Source organism: Amblyomma americanum, chromosome 4 (assembly GCF_052857255.1).
Source record: "Amblyomma americanum isolate KBUSLIRL-KWMA chromosome 4, ASM5285725v1, whole genome shotgun sequence".
NCBI lineage: Eukaryota > Metazoa > Arthropoda > Arachnida > Ixodida > Ixodidae > Amblyomma > Amblyomma americanum.
In genome coordinates this window covers 154746222-154759460 of record NC_135500.1, presented here as the reverse complement: position 1 = coordinate 154759460, position 13239 = coordinate 154746222, and the positions used below count along the sequence as shown (strand labels likewise).

At 47.7% G+C, this 13239-nt stretch overlaps 1 protein-coding gene across 1 annotated transcript; it reads right to left on the bottom strand.

Annotated features, from left to right (window-relative positions):
- Positions 1 to 3637: 3637 nt before the first annotated feature.
- LOC144128551 (uncharacterized) lies at positions 3638 to 13046 on the bottom strand. The gene is made up of 3 exons (XM_077662043.1): positions 12890 to 13046; positions 12278 to 12453; positions 3638 to 3798 (listed from the first exon to the last, which is right to left on the bottom strand). Exons 1-3 carry the CDS (start codon positions 12933 to 12935, stop codon positions 3745 to 3747), a joined length of 276 nt encoding a protein of 91 aa, XP_077518169.1. The 5' UTR covers positions 12936 to 13046; the 3' UTR covers positions 3638 to 3744.
- Positions 13047 to 13239: the final 193 nt, after the last annotated feature.

The following is a 13239-nucleotide window of genomic DNA, read 5'->3' as shown; positions in this document are numbered from 1 at the left end:
GGATATTTTTGACAGTGCATATAAGGTGGCAAATTTCGTTGCCTTGGTGATGATTTGCTGTTCAGTTTGCGCTTTCATCTATTATATGAGGGAAAAAAATTACTGAGAATACAGTGCCTTGTTGTTCCATAGTTTTTTGCATAGGAAAAAACTGAAAAAAGATACTACTGTGTGGTGGCGGTGCATGATAAGGAACACCAGTGGTCTAAATTGATCCAGAACCCTCATCCCTCAGTGTCGATATGTCGCTATTGGACGTTAAACCCAACAATTTACAATTTACGCTGCAGCCAAAAGAGAAATACAAGTTACACAGGACCACAGATGCATGTGAGTTGCAGATACCATGAAAACATAGGAAGCCACTTTTATTCTATCACTTGTCCTGCGTCTTCCTCAGCCTTTCATGTGGATGTCTTTTTTTAATTTTTCGGTATTTCTTCCAAAAGCTATGCACCATCTTGACCGTCCACAAGTTATGTTAGAGAAAGTCAGAGAGGAGAAAAACTCCTGCATTTGGACCCGAAGAATTAGTAGTGAAGATTGGGAAGCCATGCGTTTTAAGGCTTCTAATTTTCTGTGGCAAGCACTTTTAAATTCAACGAACCGAGAACAAAGTATCTGCAATATTCCGCAAGAAGCCTTTCACGCAGCAGTGGCAGCCATGCTGCTGCTTCGTGCCTTCATTTCTCGTACTGCACAGTTCTGTGCTCTTTTGCCCTTTTTCCCCCCCTCCCTACTCCTCACGGAACTTTCGCGGATCGCCTCAATGGCCCATGGTCATCAAGAAGTTGGCTTTTCCTCACAGCTCATAAGCTGTGGGTGAGCTCGCCGTAGGTATATTAATAAAGAACAATGAAAAATAAAACATGGGCTGCATTCATAGTTTTGTTCTAAATATAACACGAGGTGCTTTCTGAACCAGACAATCTCAGGAAAAAATGCGTTGCATTTGTGAAAATATGGCAGTACATCCCATGCAAGCGTATAAGTACAATGCTACCATAGCCGTAGCAGTTCACACGCTAGCTTGCTCGAACGGATCAGGGGAGCAAGCATGTAAAGGCATTGGCAGAATTTTGGTCATTTCCAAGTTCTGCCTTTCGAAAGAATTCAGACGATGAAAATAATCAAATTCCCATCATTCCTACTGATGTCAACAAACGCTATAATTATCAATAAAGAAAAGGGGATGTGGCTACTAAAAAGACAGTTCCAAGAAAAATGCTAAAATTCGCAGAATTGTGGGAAACTAAGGGCCATGCACGTGTGTGTCCTGGCACTGCTAAAAACGCGGCTTTGGCATGAACTTACCTGTCAGGGTAATTATGGCATGCAAGCAGACCATTTCATCACTGGACGAATGAAATGTAAATTTATCTTTCTTCTGCTTGCATGCGGCTACTTCTACAACCCTACAAGTTTGCACTGGCAGTACATGACGAACCTTGTAGTAGAGCAATATCATCACCAGTGAAGAACTGTTGCAGGGCCCCTTTAAGGAATTATTCACAAGTCCCGGCTCCAGCCCTCTCAAGCTTTTTAGCCCTTGCAACATGAATGGTCTCCAACACTGCTGAAGTCTTTCTCAACACCCGAGTAAGCTTCATGTGTAGTTGCCAATTTCTTCACCAAGGAGTGTTTTTGTACTCCTCCAGCGGAGATAGAAGAGACTCCTAGTTTTCAACACACTCCCACTTTCACGAGTCCTGGGCCACACAACATGCACATCCTTGAGAGCACCTACTTTCCGATAGAACATTCTCTCATTAGCTCACAGGTCCATGCAGGAATTTGGTTTCAACATGCAATGCAGACAGTTTACCCTGAAGACATTCTCAAATACAGTTGTAAGAAAAAACCAAGGAGGCTTGTTAGGACTTGACGATGCAGTGACTGCAGCTTTAAATGTTGCCAGGCAGTGCCTAGCTTGCCAGCAGCTTCAGACCTGCCATTGTGTTATGCATATCCAAAGAGCTGTTCACACTTGAATGCCATAGACTCACATCATGGGTATATAGCAATTTGGCTGCTAAGCATACTTTGGGTACTACTCAGGAAGAGGCTAAAAGTTATGAACCAAACAGTTCCAAAATGCATTCAAAACACAGCAGGCTAGCCAAGATTTTAAGATTTTGCAGGTTGTGGGGGAGTGCATGGCAGCCCATTTTTTGTGTGGCTAACATGTCCATTGTAATTAAGCTTACACTGAAGACATTTGTAAATTGAAACTTTCTTCCTTTGCACATTGTTCATGGAGATTCCAGACATAAAGCAAGCCAGCAAAAGTGCATATTACAACTGAACCTCATGGTAACAAAATGGTTTATAACGAAATAAAGGACATAACGAAGGAATAACTATTCCCCTAGGAAGCTCCCGTAGAAGCCAATTTATTTGATATTTTGTTTTTGCAAAGTGAATTTTTTTAGAACAGGTTATATTGAACCTCCAATGAACCCCACAGGCCATTTCACGCTTAATATGTTAGTTGTAACAGTGCCCAACACTTCTGTACCAATTCAGTATGGCAAATTGCTGTGCCCCACTCTTCAACCTTCACGCTGTACACTGCCCACTGCGAGTGTGCTCCACATCTCTGGTTCCATGTGCAGCTTAGTTTGTTTTCGCAGCATGGTTTTATGTTTACAACGGTTCAGCAGTGGGCTTGGTGCGCTTGACAGGGCCAAACGGTGGAAAACAAAAGCACAAAATAATTTCCATTGACCAGATAGCGGCCATCATCCAAGCCTTCAGTCTGAAGTATGCATTCTTCACAAGGCATTCCTGTCATGTAATGATGTGTTGTAGCAAACGTGTTTGTGAGCTATGCGGAGGAGCCAACCAAAATCTGGTGCTGGTGATGAAATCTTCACTGTAACCCTTGTTTTACACGGCCCCATCGGCTTCACCACCTTGAAAATGGAGCTAAATATTATGAATTGTTCTCCAAGACCCGGCTTCTAGGCTCTGAAGCCCATGTGGGCTGTGGAAGACACAGGCATGCGTTGGCAAGGCTGACATTCCGTTGGTGTATGTATATTCAGCCACGCACGCGTCCCCGCAGCACACTAAACGCCTACTATGTTATGCTCGGTATGCATAATACAGGTAAGCCCGCTGGCATGCGACAGTTGCAAACAAAATCGCGTACTGCTATAATGAATCAACGACTATCATTAATAAATTGCAAGGCCTCTTCAACTTCATTTTAATGAGGTGCAACTAATTGCATTGAGTGAGGATTGAATTCAGTGAATGGTGAAAAATTCCTATGCAATAAGTATTAACAAGGTTGAACTAACTGCATTGAGTGAAGATTTTTAAGTTCAGTGAATGGTGAAAACTTCCTATGCGATAGGAATGATACAAAGCAAATCGGGGTGGCCAACCTTCTGCAAACAATCCCGTTTAATATAATCCATTTCATATGCACTTCAACAAAGGTACGCGCAGGTACTCCAAAAAGTTTGCGGTTGTGTTAGCTTCCAATAGTTCCTGGAACAGTTAACATAGTTTCCAGTCATGCTGTATAATATATGAATATTGGCTAAGTGACTGGTGAAATCAAAGGACATAAGCAGTCCAGTGGTCCAGCATTTCCCCAATATGAAAAATGTCATCCAAGCACCCAAGATATGACTGCTCATTATGATTTCCACTTTATTTGCAGACTCGTTACAACCACAAATTTATCACTTGCAGTCACAGGAGGCTACTACACACTTGTCTTGCACAAGGGACTCAATTTTTAAGAGGAGGGGTGTCGACGTACTCCAGAGTACCCAGAGATGCAGCCTGGAAAAAAGAGAAATCATCAGAAAGCATAATGACAGTATCTGAAGTGAAAGAACATATCTTAGAATATGAGGATATGCTGAAATCGAGTGATTTTCTGTTATAGACTCATTGCAAACCTCAGAAAATCAGCTACCCTGCACACCAACAACCCCTTCCCCATAGCGGTGTGAATGTGAACTGTTTTCTGGGCAGAAATTAGAAGCACCGCTGGAGCCAGAAAAATGCTATGCATCCTCCCTACACGCACCTTTGAGCACAGCCCTGCATGCCATTCTGGCAGCTGTGTGTGCTATATAAATAAGAGGACATCTTTGGCATTTTCACGACGACAGCTTACCCAGCTAGGTACACGGTCGTCCACGGTAAGTACGAACACGGCGCATCGTGGCCGCGCTCCGCGGAGTGTGCATCGAAGCTCTGCGGCGCAGACGGGCCTGCAGACAGTGCTTCGTGTCATCTGCTACAGCGCGGGTGCGCGCAGTGCTTGCTCTGCGGTGAAGCGCACCCAACTTCCTGCATGATTACAGCGCTCGTGTGCACAGAAACGGCCAATGCGGGAAGGCGCACTAACTACAGCGTGTTGTCGCTGGTTGCGCGTACGGCAACTCAGCGGTCTCTCTTCTCAATGCCACGATCTCGGTGAAATGCAAGTATTGCTGCAAACTTCTCAGCTCAGCTTTGAATTGATTTGGTTCATGTGGTTTAACGTCCGAAAGTGACATAGACTACAAGGGATGTTATAGTCAAGGACCCCGGATTATTGTCGACCACATGGGGGATTTTAACGTGCGCCGACTTCCCCGTGTGGTCAACAATAATCTGGGGTCCTGGACTATAACGTCCCTTGTAGTCTATGTCGCTTTTGGACGTTAAATCACATAAACCAAATCAATCCAAACTTGAGGTGATAAGTTTGCAGCAATATTTGCATTTCACCGAGATCGTAGCACTGAGACAAGAGGAGCGACAACGCGCTGTAGTTAGTGCGCTTTCCCGCAGTGCTGTCTCGGTGCACACGAGCGCTGTAATCATGCAGAAAATTAGGCGCGCTTCACCGTAGAGCAAGCACTGTGCGCACCCGCGCTGTAGCAGACGACACGAAGCACTGCCTGCAGGCCCGTGTGCGCCTGCGTCGCAGAGCTTCGATGCACGACCGTGGCAGATGCGCTCGCGTGAGCGCGGCCACGCTGCACGATGTTCGCACTTAGAGTGGACAACCCTCTACATTCACTTTCCCATTAAAGCACTTTTAACTTCCGTTAAAACTGTGAGAAAAGCAACACTTGGCAAAAAGTGCATAGAGTGTTAATATAATCAACTCTGCAAATTAGATTCAAATTGGAAGAGTGGTTAAAATCTATTTTCTAGCCGGGACTGAAAACACACATTTTTTTTCTCTTGCAACAAAAAACTTTGTACCCTAAGTGTGTGATTTCAGAATGGTTTAGTTAGAAACACTGTAGATTCTTAGAGAATTTTCTTATTTGTGGATTCACTTAGCATCTTGCAACTCTGCTGTACAAGCATAGTATGTTCCCAAGTGCATGCCAGTTCAATGTCCTTTTCAACATGCATTAAATTTGATATTGTAAGCACTGTGAGTGACCTTCATCTTCATCTCAGCGTAATCATCATCGGTCATCGGGTCGTGCGAAGAAGACGAAGTGTTGCTAAGCTGTGACTAGTCGGTAGCTGCTGCTTCGGCCTACCTGAAGTAAAAAGGTGAATTTGCTGGTGCGTTCTTCTGCCTCACAAGTGGTGGAGGTGACTCCTGATCCCAGCGTCCTCAACGCGGCACCCCCTGGAGCTCCGTTCCGGTCGTGTTCTTGGCGGCACATCAACCGCCATGGCGCAGTCACATCCCCCTGCTCTCACCGTTCCGGCGCCTGTAGCTACCGATGGGCATCCCACGGCTGCCCATGCCACCTCTGCACCACTGACGTCCCAAGGTGCACTTGCTCAGCACCATTTGACCCACCCAACTTGGTCAGTTACCTCACGTCAGCGCGACCCTCCGGTTTTCGCCGGTCTCCGCGGTGACGACGTCGCAGACTGGCTACAGCAGTACGATCGGGTGAGCGCTTTTAACGGTTGGGACGCTTCTATGAAGCTACTCAACGTCTCATTCTACCTGAGTGACGTGGCTAAGACGTGGTTCCTCAACCATGAGGACGCCATTCCTGACTGGCCTCAATTCACGACACAGATCCGCCAGATATTTGGAACTGTTGGTGCTGGTCCGACCTCTTTTCAAAAGAAGCTAGAGACCCGTGTGCAGCTTCCCGGAGAGACATACACATCATACATTGAGGACGTACTCGCCCTTTGCCGGCGAGTTAACAATGGCATGGTCGAGGCTGAACGTGTCGGACATATTTTAAAAGGAATTGGCTCTTTTGCCTACGCAGCTCTAGCTGCCCAAAATCCCGTCACGGTGGCAGACATTCGTGCCACTTGCCAGCGACTTGACTATCTACAGTCGCGCCGCCTCAACAACACCTGGGATCCGAGCCAAATTCCCGAACCTGATCTGCGCACCATCATACGATCTATAATACGGGAAGAGCTCCACAATGATATTTCGTCGGTTCCTGCCTTCTCACGCCCACCTGCTCAATCTACTGGGTTGCGTGGCATTATCAAGGAGGAGCTTACTTCACTCCATCGTCCCATGGCTACAGAACCACCAGCCCCTCCCTACGTTCCGACGTATGCTGAAGTCACTGCGGCTCCTCCTCCTTGTCCTCCTGTCCATCACGCGCCCGTCCCACCCAGCCTCGCCGCCCTGTCCCCGCGACCACCGGTGTATGGTAATTGGCGGCCTCTCCCACCTCGTCCAGTATGTTTCTACTGCGGAATCCGCGGCCATGTAACACGCGTTTGTCGCCGACGACTGCGAGATGAGCGTGCGAGCTATGGGTACGTTCGACGTGACGACGCCTACCAGCTTCCTCCTCACCAGTACTACACCGATAATGACCTCCGTCCCTCTTCCTCCCCGTCGACTTCTCCTGACCGGTCTAGGACAGCACGGCCATCGCGTCGTCGCTCCCCGTCACCCTTTCGCCGGACTTCGTCGCCCCTTCGCCCCCCATCTTCAGCTTCTGCCCGCCAAACGGAAAACTAACCTGTGCAGTTTCCGGAGGTAAAACTGCACCGCCTGTCGTCGCTCCAATTCCTCCTCTGCTCCCATCAAACATGTTGACTGTATTCCTTGAGGGACATGAACTGGAAGCTTTAATTGATACCGGCGCCGCTATTTCTATTATGAAACTTGACTTGTGTTTAAAACTGCGAAAAGTGCGCACACCTTATACCGGTCCTCCTTTACGTGCTGCAAATGGACAGAATATTAACCCTTGTGGAGCGTGTACAGCCCGAGTCACCATTGATGGCATCTTGCACTTCATTGAGTTTGCTGTCCTATCCTCCTGTGTCCATCAACTCATCTTCGGCTGGGATTTCCTCCAAAACGCCTCAGCAGTCATTACGTGTTCCCCTCCCACTATTGAAGTCACTGAATGCAACATTCTTGCCGATAGAGAACCACTTTCTTCCCGTGTAGTTATGCTTGCCGATCACGTCCTCTATCCGGGCAACGAAGATATTCTATCTGTGACTTCTGACGCCGTCACCGATGGCGACGTCCTGATTACACCCAGCCCTCGTCTCCTGTCAAGAGGTATTATCATCATCGTGTCCCTTCTTCGCTTCTCCAGCGGTTCTTCTCTTCTCGCCGCATTCAACACCACATCAGAGCCCATTCTTCTGCGACGCGACTCTACTGTTGCATCAATTGCTTCCGCCCAGCCTGTCACACTTCTTCCCATTTCCACCTCCGATCGCTCTGATTCATCCCCTGCCTCGCTCAGTGCAGCACTTCGCCACACGATCAGCACCGACCTGACAACAGACCAGACAGACGCATTGCTCGCTGTATTGAACAAGCACGCAGACTCGTTCGACGTCAATTCCGGCACACTGGGTCAAACCGCTGCAGCAACGCATCGCATACTCACCGACGGATCAAGCATAGTTAGACGCCGGCCTTATCGTGTTTCTCCAACCGAGCGCAAAGTTATTCAGGAAAATGTTGCTGACATGCTTGCACGCAACATCATACGCCCATCGTCTAGTTCCTGGTCATCGCCTGTTGTGCTAGTGCAAAAAAAAGACGGTTCGGTTCGTTTTTGTGTAGATTACCGTGCTCTAAACAGAATAACTCGTAAGGATGTGTATCCCCTCCCTCGAATTGACGACGCCCTCGATTGTTTGCAAGGTGCCCAATTTTTCTCCAGCCTTGACTTAAGATCAGGCTACTGGCAGATCCCCATGAATGAAGATGATAAAGAGAAGACCGCCTTTGCAACACCGGACGGTTTATACGAATTCAATGTAATGCCTTTTGGACTCTGCAACGCTCCTGCTACATTCGAGCGTATGATTGACACAGTTCTCCGCGGCCTCAAATGGAAAACATGTCTCTGTTACTTAGATGACATCGTCATTTTTTCTTCGTCATTTCCTGATCACCTTACTCGTCTCGATGAAGTTTTGACAGCACTTTCCAGCGCTGGCCTACAGCTAAACACGAAGAAATGCCGTTTTGCATCAAAATCCATTAAAGTTCTTGGCCATCTCGTAAGCAGCGAAGGAATTAAGCCTGACCCTGAAAAAATCGCTGCTGCGCTGCACTTTCCCCGTCCAACTCGGGTCAAAGATCTCCGCAGTTTCCTCGGCTTGGCATCATACTTCCGCAGATTTATCCGCAATTTCGCCTCTATTGCCTCACCTTTACATGCGCTTCTTCACAACGACACGCCTTTCATCTGGTCTCCTGCTTGCGAAGAAGCATTTGAAACTCTGAAGCGTGCTCTGACTTCGGGTCCCGTCCTCTGCCATTTTGATGATAAAGCACCGACAATTTTGCACACCGACGCCAGTAGCCATGGCATTGGCGCTGTCCTTCTGCAACGCCAAAACACCTCTACAGAAAATGTTGTTGCCTATGCGAGCCGAACTCTGACTTCTGCGGAACAAAACTACACTATTACCGAACAAGAATGTCTCGCCGTCGTCTGGGCTGTTCAGAAGTTTCGTCCTTACCTGTACGGCCGTCACTTCACAGTCGTCACTGACCACCACGCCCTATGCTGGTTATCCACTTTGAAAAATCTGTCCGGTCGTCTCGGGCGGTGGATCCTCCGCCTTCAAGAGTACGACTTTACTGTCACTTACAAATCGGGCAAGAAGCACAAGGACGCCGACGCTCTCTCTCGTTGCCCTATTGCTTTGCCGTCGCAACCCATGTCCTCGCATTCCTCTCCTGTCCCAACGGAGGCAAGCCATTTAAACCCTACAGTTATGCAGTCTTTGAGCGCCGCCTCTATTGCTCCCATGCCAGATATACACTGCAATCTTGCTCACCACCAGAGTGCTGACCCTTACTGTCAAAAGCTGATTGATAGTCTCAGCGGTGTTCTTAGACCTCCAAATGCCCGTCTCCGTCGTCGGCTCAAAAATTTCAAGTTACAGGATGGCACATTATTTTGGCACAACTACAGCCCACTGGGCCACACATGGGTTCCCGTAATTCCTTCTTCCCTGCGTCCTCAAGTTCTACAAGCCTTCCACGACGACCCCACCGCAGGTCACCTTGGGTACCACAAAACCTATGACCGCATCAAACGTCGTTTCTTCTGGCCTGGCCTTTCAACCTCAGTATTAAAATACGTAGCGTCTTGCATCCCTTGTCAACGACGCAAGCGGTCTACGTCGCCTCCTGCCGGTCTCTTGCAACCTCTCCCATGTCCTTCCACACCTTTCGAAGTCGTCGGAATCGACTTGTATGGACCCCTGCCCTTGACTCCAGCTGGCAACCGCTGGGTCGTTACTGCCGTTGACCACCTCACCCGATACGCTGAAACCGCAGCACTTCCTTCCGGCTCCGCTTCCGAAATCGCCAACTTCTTCCTCCACACCATACTTCTTCGCCACGGCGCCCCTCGCCTCCTCCTTAGCGATCGTGGCAAGTCGTTCCTCTCCACCGTCCTCGCCGCAGTGCTTCATGCTTCAGGCACGGTGCATAAAACTACATCTCCTTACCACCCTCAGACCAATGGCCTCACAGAACGCTTTCATCGCACCCTTTCTGATATGCTATCCACCTACATTCACCCTCAGCACAACAACTGGGACTCTTTACTCCCCTTTGTAACCTTCGCCTACAACACTGCCGTTCAACGAACCACCACCTACTCTCCGTTTTTTCTTGTTTATGCCCGCCATCCTACCTTCTCCCTCGAAGCATCTTTCTTCACAGCTTCTACTCCTTCTGCCGCGCCTTCCCACGAACAGTTCGTGTCTCGTATCGCCCACTGCCGTGATCGTGCCCGCCTTCAAACTGAAGCCACTCAAGCTTCCAGGAAAAGCACGTATGATGCGACTCATCGCTCAGTGTCTTTCCGCCCTGGAGACGAAGTGCTACTCTGGACACCTACTCGCATCCCCGGCCTGTGTGAAAAGTTTCTGAGCCGTTTTATTGGCCCGTACACGGTTCTGGAACAAACTTCCCCTGTAAACTATCTCATCACACCTGCATCGCCTGTTCGCGATCGTCGGTGTCGCGGCACCGAGATTGTGCACGTGTCGCGCTTGAAACCCTTTAACCGCCGACCTTAAGATTTAATTTGCGACCAGGATGGTCGCTTTCGTTCGGGAGGGGGAATGTTGTAAGCACTGTGAGTGACCTTCATCTTCATCTCAGCGTAATCATCATCGGTCATCGGGTCGTGCGAAGAAGACGAAGTGTTGCTAAGCTGTGACTAGTCGGTAGCTGCTGCTTCGGCCTACCTGAAGTAAAAAGGTGAATTTGCTGGTGCGTTCTTCTGCCTCACAATATAACTATTATCACTACATATCAATCATACTCCAGGTACCAATGGCTTTATTACAACCCTCAAAAAAATTCATTACTGCAAATGCCATTAGCAGATATTTACAACCTTATGTTTACTACTAGTGGGGTACACAAGAAGTGAACTTGGATCACATTACTCGTACGTATAAATGGGGTGACAAACTATTTGAAAAATTACCAGCCTGTTTGCAATTTGTCAGTTTTTGCTGAAATTGTTGAACACAAAGCTAATACCATATTTACTAGAATCTAGGCTGGTGGTTCTTAAACAGTGTTTTTAAAGTCTAATTAGCAGTGGACAATCAATCAAATTTTAAAGCATGACGAGAACAAGGCGTCTGCAAAATTAATGCACTACCAAGGACGCCAGTCTCCAGGACGTGCGAGCAACAAGAGAAGTGAATAATATGAGTACTTGCCAGTGGCTGGAAAGCACAGTTCTGGAGATAAAAGTCACTCTCCTTCTCTAATGCGTGCTAGTTAAATAGGGTGTCAATTGGTATACACTGCACCTATATACCTGGATCACTATTTGTTCGTCCTGGAGACTGCTGTCCCTGACGGGACTTCAGTAGAGCACCTGTTCAGCTGCGCTGCAACAAGAACCGTGCTTTCAGGACTGCAAAAGAGAAGCCATAATTGTGCAGCCCAATCCAAAGTAGTGGATGGAAAATATTTAATTAAAAATTATTCAGAGGTTGGTTTAGGTTTGGTTTATGGGGGTGGAAGTAGGCAAATTTCACGTAGTGACCAAGTATACTAATGTCTTGTGGCACAATTCCAAAGAAAAAAAAAAAAGCCATGCTTTCTCCACCAGTTTGTCGGGGGATGTTTTTAATGCTTTAGCACACATTCTGCCGAAAGAGCTGGTCTTTGGTGCCCGTGAGTTCGGCTTCATCACAAATGCGACCACTTTAATAAGAGTGCATGCTCGTGTGCCTGCCATCGTACATGCATTTCCTTGCGGTTATTCTTCGACCACCGAATCATGGCATACCAGGGATAAATCATTGCATGAATAGGGTCATGAAGCATTAAACGGGGCCTGACAAACACTGATGGAAGCAGCACGACTACGCCAGGGCCGACTGTAAGGCAAGCATCAAAACTGCAAGATGGGTCTGCCGGACTCTCGCTGTCTACATGCACTTCCGCTGATAGAGTGCACTGGAAAGCAATTTTGCCACTCGATTGCGCAGTTTTACTTTTGGTGCACCTGTATGCCACTGGCTAAATGTTTGCATTACTGAGCAAGTCGTTCCATGATACAAGATGACCTAAATGCGAAGCTGAGCCAATACGACACTAAGTCTGCATTAATAATTGTATAAATAGTATCAGTGGATTCCACGAGCACGCAAGTGTAGCAGCAGTGGCACAGAGTCGGGTGGGCGGATGAGATTAGAAGTTTGCGTAGATATGGTGGCCGCTGCTGGCACAGGACACGGTTAATTGGAGGGGTATGGGAGAGCCTTTGTCCTGCAGTAGACATAATTAGGCTGATGACAATGAACCGATAAGCTGTATGCCACACGGGCGCACGACGGAGTAGCTTACAGCAACGAGGCTCACGACGAAGAAGCTAACGCCCAGCGCCAGACGAATGTTGAATTTGGCCTGTGTCTTGTTGAAGTGTTCCTCCCAGGGCCCGATGAAGGTTGGCAGGTCAGCCATGGAAAGTGGTTTGTGGTCAGCGGGAGGGTGATACGACCGAACACCGCTGCGGGGCTGCCCTAGAAGAAGAAATGCATGATTCATGTCTTGTGTCTATCGCCACTGGGAGCGTGTCAGGACACTTTCACTGAATGCACACGGCACTAATAGGTATCAGGCACGACACATCAGTATGTCCATCTCGGCAAAACGTAAAGCTCGACATGATCGCACACAGATAGCGGCAACTTGTGACGAAGGTTTGAGACCATACAGATACTGAATAAAATGCACAAAAAACAGCACCTTCTCTTGCGATTTTTGTATGCCTGCAAGCTGCACTTCACGTTTTAATAACAATAGTCGACTCGTCCAACAATGAGTACAATTTTAGTAAAGTTTCACATGGGACCGCATTCATAATACTGTGAAGATACTGGATGAAGGCAAGCATAGCACGAGAGCAAACAGGCGCATTCAAGTGTAAGAGCGTGCTTAAAAACACATAGGACTTACTCAAAATGCACTGTAGCGCTCTTCGAGAGGCGAGTCGTGCGATCATCTTCGGTTTCGAGCAGCACAAAATTTCGAAGACTAAAGTGAGCAAGAACACCGGAAAGGATGCGGAAAGGCAGCGAAAGGTCACCTTTGTTGCTAGACCGCTTCGGGCAGCGAGCTGTTAACGTCGTTAACCAGCCCATACAAGCACCACATATTGCTACACTGGAACGTTACGCTTAATAAAATAAGCACAATAAGTTATTATTTATCATCTTACTCCTCAGGTTGACAATTTTTATAAAATAAAGTTACTTTTTTTTTCGGAAATTATTGCAGCTGCGGTTGACTTGGCAGTTGTGCGATAT

Excerpts from the sequence above, each read along its gene's own strand:
- LOC144128551 (XM_077662043.1), bottom strand. The coding sequence starts at position 12,935 with ATGATCGCACGACTCGCCTCTCGAAGAGCGCTACAGTGCATTTTGA. Across the intron at positions 12,454-12,889 it reads AGCGCTACAGTGCATTTTGA|GGCAGCCCCGCAGCGGTGTT; the intron begins GTAAGTCCTATG and ends TTCTTCTTCTAG. Across the intron at positions 3,799-12,277 it reads TCGTCGTGAGCCTCGTTGCT|GCTGCATCTCTGGGTACTCT; the intron begins GTAAGCTACTCC and ends TCTTTTTTCCAG.